General features: G+C 31.5%; 1 protein-coding gene across 1 annotated transcript; it reads left to right on the forward strand.

Annotated features, from left to right (window-relative positions):
* Nucleotides 1-1,957: 1,957 nt before the first annotated feature.
* Nucleotides 1,958-2,793, forward strand: LOC111015072 (uncharacterized). The gene has a single exon (XM_022289988.2). It carries the CDS (start codon nucleotides 2,154-2,156, stop codon nucleotides 2,589-2,591), a length of 438 nt encoding a protein of 145 aa, XP_022145680.1. The 5' UTR covers nucleotides 1,958-2,153; the 3' UTR covers nucleotides 2,592-2,793.
* The last annotated feature ends 4,032 nt before the right edge of the window (nucleotides 2,794-6,825 follow it).

Consider the following 6,825-nt stretch of genomic DNA (forward strand, 5'->3'; position numbering starts at 1 on the left):
GTGTTATATCTGCCCTAACCCATCCGCCCCTTTTAGTCTACTTGTAATTATTAAAATAAAAGCTTTAAATGCTCTTTCAACTTCCCTTGTTTTTATTTTTATTCACAATACATAGTTTTAGATTTTACCAATTTCATAACTCATTTCACGATCGTAGTGAGTTAAAGTGTCAGATTTATTTATGTATATTTTTTTTTACAGATATCATGTAGATCACGTATCTTCGAAAAAACTACAATAGAAACTAGCATCGGTGTGGAGCTCGATCAAATGCTCTCTAATGCTTAAGTTAGGACTTCGGTGGAGGAAATGTGTACGATGAGCCATAGTCTTTACGGGAGTATTGCGTAGAAGAGTATAAGATAGGAAACTTGGAGAATATGAGAAATGAGAGGCTATGATATTTCGTACTTTGTACGTGTTCTGAGAGGATCAGCGTAGCAGCATAAAGAGATTCTCTGACACTTGACTATCATTCTACAAAGTGTCGATAGATAATGCACTAACGATAGTCGTATTTAGGTCGGCACCAAGTTGAGCGCTCGATGTTCCTCCGTGCTCTCACCCTCCTTGACTTGAGGATCCGAGTTTATGCCCATGTCTGCGTGTCTGGGTAGAAGTGGGCCACGTGGAGCACTAAATTTTTTCTTGCGACAAGACTAAAAAATGAAGGTATATTTTTGTTAACTAATTAACAAACAAAAGAAATGACTCTTAAGAACGTATAATAGAAAAGTAAAAACTACCTACCAATTACAACTGTAAATTCGCTCTCTCTCCAATTATTACTGTGGGATCCGTTTAAAGCCCACAATTTTCATGGGCCTCATGCATTGTGTTGGGCCTTTATTATCAAATCTAACCGTCGGCTCTAACCCAGAAATGGGCCAAGTTCGTCTTCTTAATTTGTGCATTCCAGTATTCCAAATATATTACGATTAATATTAAATTTATTTAATTTTAACTATTAAAAGTTTGAATTACATAGAGCTTTGAATCATTATATATAATTTTTTTCAAATAAAGGATGAGAAACCAAACCATCAATCCATATAAAAGATTTATAGATAACCTTTTTTAGTACGAGTGGAGATTCGAACTTACGACCTTTTTTATCGGAGATAGGTTTAACGAGTTGAACTACGTTCAGATTGACTTTTTTAAATATATAGTTGTTTATTAATAATTATATTGTACACAAATAATTGTCTACGAAAATTACTTTATAGAAAAATTAATTTTATACTATATATTAGGAAAAATATCAATATTGACTCTAAACTTGGCAATGTGTATCAAATTTTACCATAAATTTTTAATTTTATCAAATTACTATCTTAAACTTGGTTAAATGTAACAATATTCACCTTATACTCAATAAAGTGTTGCAAATTTTACCTTTATTTAGGTTTACGTTTGAAACTGTGTTGAAAAGTATTCTACGTGTATTTAATGGATTATAAAACATATATTTATTATGAAATTAATAAGATTTATAAAAAAAAAATATATCTCTTAGAGTAATTTTCTTTTCAAATTTATAAGTTTTAGAAGAATTATTTAATACTCCCACATATATTCTCTGAGATGGGAGTGGCTACTACCTAGTGGAGCTTCGACCAACCATTGGGATGCATGATGAGGAGAATCTACCAAAATCCTTAATCTATTTTAATTTTGCGAAAAGAGTTGATTTTCGCTAAATTAGTAAATTTTGGCGTCATTATTTTCAGTAAAAATTAGTGGAAGAATTAGCATCATGGAATATACAGTAAAAATGATAACTCTTCTGTATTAAAAATGGAAATTAATACAATTTGCCATGTTTTGGTATAAAAAAATGAACTCTTTCCTATATATTATTAATAATGTCAATATTAGACCGTTTATCTAACTGACAAAAAATAAATAAAATAAATCAATTTGTGCGAAAAACAAAATAAAAAAATGCATCGGATCCATTTTTGCTCCATGTGATGAAATTGAGATTTCCCCCAAATTTCCTTTACAAAACAAACAAATCAATAAGGACAATCCCTCTTCTTTCTCTCTCGCTCACTCTCAGATAGATCCTTCGATCAATCTTCCGCTAGCGCTCCAGATTCTCCACTCCGTTCTCCCCCATTAACGATCGGCGAAAAAGCTTCCGAAAAATGAGCTCCCTCTGCACGGCGAGCTACTGCATCAGCGACGCCGGCCGTCCGCCGCGGGGCGCGTACATCAACCTCCACAGTTGGACGGATTCGGACGCGGAGATCGCCAAATCGGCGAGTTCGCGAGCGAGGCGGCGAGTTCTGGTGGCCGATGGAGTGTCGTGCAGGCAAATGTACTTGCGGAGCTACAAATTCTCGAGGAAGGAATCGGTGCCGGAGAAAACGAGGCGGTGTTTGGGGAGAGTGAAGGAGAAGATAGGCGAGAGAAAGAGGAGAAGAGGCGTTAAGAGTAGGAATCGGAAGAGGAAGTGTTTGATCTGGAATTGGAGGAAGATGAAGGAATTTTCGTGCAGTTGTATTCTGTTTGGGATTTTTCGGAGGATTTTGTCGTGTGCTGCGAGTGTAGATGTTGTGGAGCACAGCACTGGAAGAAATTAAATGGTAATCGCTTCTGAGTTTCGAATTTGCTCTGTTCTTGTTCTTCATCTTTCTTCTTCTTCTTCTGATTTTGATCTGAATTTCGCTTGCTCTCTCTCTCTACAATGAACTTAATTCCATTACTTGTCTCTCTCTAAGAATTGTATTTATTTCATCTCTCAACTTATAACAAAGTTTCAATTTATTAGGGTTTTTATTTTTATTTTTAAATTTGAGTAACATTTGGAGAGACTTTTTTTTCCTTACAATATAAACACCTAACGATCTTCTTCTTAATTAACTAACGTTTCACGTGAGACTTTGGTTGAATTCTCAATCATCATCTTCTCGAACAAAGTACGATCAAACCTCTTTTTAAATTCGCTTAAAAAAGAAAATCTCCTATCAAATAGTCATCTCCAAGTACACCACATGTTCAATAGAGCTCAACTACGGATCATACCATGATTATTATCTTCCAAGACTCACCACTTCTTTGTTCGGGATTCGAAGATTTTATCGACATTGTTAAGGTAGGACCACTTATTAGGAACAACCAGATATGATTTACAATATAATTAGACCACAAACTCTTTTCCTTTGGTTTATTAAAAAGCATAATTTAATAGACATTCCATGGTGAGAATTTTGTTTATGTGAAAGATGGATACTAAATAAAATTATAATCTATAAAAAATTGATAGTTTTTTTAGAATTCAAAATTAAATAAACATAATATTCAAAGTTGAAAAACTTAATTTATAACTTAACCTTTACTTTTCTTTCTCTTCTCATTTTTATGTTTTCCTTGTTTATTATATAAAAAACAAAATGTTTGGGAACTATTTTTTTCCTCTCCCGTTTAATTAAAAAGGATAAAGTAAAAAGGCAAAATTATTCATATATGCAATAAACTTTTTTACTTTCAAAGTTTGAATACATTTTAAGGAATATTATAAGTACTAAAAAAAATTCAAAAGCAAAAAGTATATAATATTACTAAGAGGAAAGTATAGGGTAAGTTTGATATATGTTTTAATTTAAACTTTTTTTTTTGTATTTTGTATGAGTAATTGTCTCTCATGTATTTAATGCTTAAAACCATCCCCGATTGGACCCCGTCCCCGGTCAAACCGGGAATTCTCCGACCTGATCGGGTCAAGTTATTCGTGCAGGGATCGGGTCCACAGATTTTTTTGCCGTCCCTAATTATGTCCTTAATAAAATTGAATTGAATCCCATAAATTTTCAATCTTCAATATAGTACCGAAAGGAGGGAATGTTAGATTGCATTAGCTAATTTTTTTAGTATTGAAATCCCTCATTTACATAATATATCTCATATTTTAAAAGTTTTTAATTTATGGGTACAATTTTCTGACTTATAAAAAGTTCGAGGGTTTAATTTTTACTATCAAATGCTTAGGGGTCTAATTTTTCACTTACGAAAGTTTGAGTGTTTAATTTTTACCATTGAAAGTTTAGGGGTGTAATAATTGCAATAACACTCATACTTCAGATTAGAGGTGGTTTATGCAATTTACCTTTTTTTAATTACTTCAATTCTTCCATTAGGTTACAAAATCCAAACCCTGTTCAATTAAAAATCTCAAAATAAACTAGTAGTTGTCCTTCACGTATTTTAGGGATAGAACTAAAAGTAAAAAAATGTCATGATAATATAATGACTCAAAGCCAAAAGTAACACTTTCATATCTTTTTTTTTCCTTGACAATTGAATTGAAAAATGAATTATGGACAATCTACGAATTGGAAAAAAAATAAATATGCGCCACTAAGTGACGTGGGGTATTTGAGTCTCCAACTCTCCAAATTAATTGGTGTCTACACTTTAATATACGCCTGGTATAAATGTTCGTTCAATTAAACTAACAGTGAAATACAATACTCGAGCTCCAATAATTGGTATTGAAATACAAAGTCTCGCATTATTGGTTAGGGAAGAGCGTGATCCATGGTATATGGATAAGTACAATTATCTAGTATGAGGCCTTTTGGGTGAAACGAAAAACAAAGTCGTGAGAGTAGCATAACATTGTGGAAATACTTGGGGTATTGTTGTCCTTAACAGTGCTATTAGCATATATCTTAAACCAAGAGTTTCTGAGTTCGAATCTCCACCCTTGTTCGTTGTACTAAAAAAACAAAGAATATAAAAAATATACATATATAACTTTTAACTTTTGGGACGTAGTGACAACTGATGCGTCACGTCTTATGAATTTCAAAATGGTAATCAAAACACTATTCAACGCCCTATTTTTTGAATAAGTTTGCTAAGAAACCTATCTTAAAAATAAATTTCGTAGAAGGTATTAAAAAAAGAAAGAAGAAAAAAGGGTCTTACAGGCAAACAACAGCCGATGTTTGAAAAAACTGCAAATTTTTAAATCTATTTTTTTGAATTAAGAAGATCCGTTTAAAAATCTGCAAAATTCTCTAAGTAATAAAGAAAGCTTCAGAATTTTTTACTGTTGTTTGAATTATGTAGGAATATAAATCAATCTTAGAACCAAATAAAAAATTTACTCCAAAGATTAGTTATATAGTTGGATTAAAATTGTTCTAGAGTGGAATGATCTCATTGGCTTTTTGATTAATTATTTAGTTGGTTCATGTGATTTTAGGATCTCCAAAGTCGTCTTTATTGATTAAAACCTATCTTGTTTATTATTTTATTTATAGTTAGATTAGAGAGTGTCGCACACTAAAAATTGGTACATCTTAGCAGTCATCCCAAGCTTCTTATTTATAAAAGAATGCGGGGTGTCTATATTCAAACTCTATTTTGATATCTTTGCTTTGATTTATTTTGGTTACTTTCAACATTTTATTTTATTTTTTATGTTTTCAAAGCGTCTATTTAGTCTTCATACTTTCAAGAAGTCATCCCAAGCTTCTTATTTAGTCTTCATACTTTCAAGAAGCGACCATTTTAGTCTTTTAATTTTAATTTTTATTTCAATTATTTCCATCACAATTTTTACACAATTATTTCAAATATCGAAATGGATGTTTTACAATCACTAAAATGAACGAATGCTAAATAAATAAAAGTGAAAATTACAAGTACCAAAAAAAAGTATTTAAAGTTGATATTTTATTACTTCGACCTATCCCCTTCGGCCTTCTTTGAAGGGAACAAATCTACATTTGACACTTAAGAAAGCCCAATTTTATCCATGGGTAGGTACATTGGGCTTCAATAGGGAAATAGAAAAGGCCGAAAATTATGGGCCCGTATTCTCAGGGCACACTAGGCCTCTTGCAATTGGAAGCCCATCCACAACTTTATTAATAATATACTTCTGATTTTATTTTCATTTTAAAATTACTTTATGGGCCTCCATAAACGAGAAAATGCAGAGAGTTAAGAATACTTACAAATGCCTTTCAGTGTTTACATTAGATTAGAGTGTCTGGACTTAGATATTAGTATATCTTAATAGAGATCTCAGGCTTCTTATCTATAAAAAGAAAGCAAGCACAAATTTCGCATCGCCCATAAGTCTATATTCATCCATTCCAATTTCATTGGGATAACCAACTTCAAAGGACCTGTTTTACTAGTTCATTAATTATCTAAAAGTGAGTGATCTTAAAGTAGATCTCTACATATGAACATTTAATCGAGCCACTATCTCGATAAGAATCTTTTAACCTTGTTTGCCTATGCATACAAGTCAATTACACCCTATTGAAATGAACTTTACCATTTCCACTTCGGTCATTTCTGTATTCTCGCCGTACTTTATTTTGGTAAGCGATCTAAGTGGTTGTGGTTTACGTTGGAAATAAGTATATGTTGAATTTGTATTGGATTAATGTATAAATTAATTTAGTATTGGATTATATTTTGGTCATTTGTGGGATTTGTGAATGATTTATTTTATAAAATATTTTTACTTATATATTATTAAAGAGTTATAAATAAATTATATATTAGGTATGATTTAAGTAGATTGAGATTGAAGGTATTGTTTAATTTGAGATTTTAGAAAGGTTCGAAGCTTATGGAATGTTATTAGAAAGATAGATTTCATAAATTGTTTTATAATTTTAGAAATGGTTTGAGAAATATAATTTTTTGAAATATTATTAGCAAGATAGATTTGAGAAGTGATTTGAGAAAGTATACGAAAAATTCTGAGAGAGAAGAAAAAGGAGAGTTTTATAGCATTTTTTTTAATTTGTTTTCAAACCACTAGAGGTGATTACTCCTATGCTAAGATTA

This window comes from Momordica charantia, assembly GCF_013281855.1.
Source record: "Momordica charantia cultivar OHB3-1 chromosome 5 unlocalized genomic scaffold, Mcharantia_2.0 BLBB01000005.1, whole genome shotgun sequence".
NCBI classification, from domain to species: Eukaryota; Viridiplantae; Streptophyta; class Magnoliopsida; order Cucurbitales; family Cucurbitaceae; genus Momordica; species Momordica charantia.

What these genes read in the sequence shown, in the direction of transcription:
- LOC111015072 (XM_022289988.2), top strand. Translation starts at nt 2,154, where the DNA reads ATGAGCTCCCTCTGCACGGCGAGCTACTGCATCAGCGACGCCGGCCGT.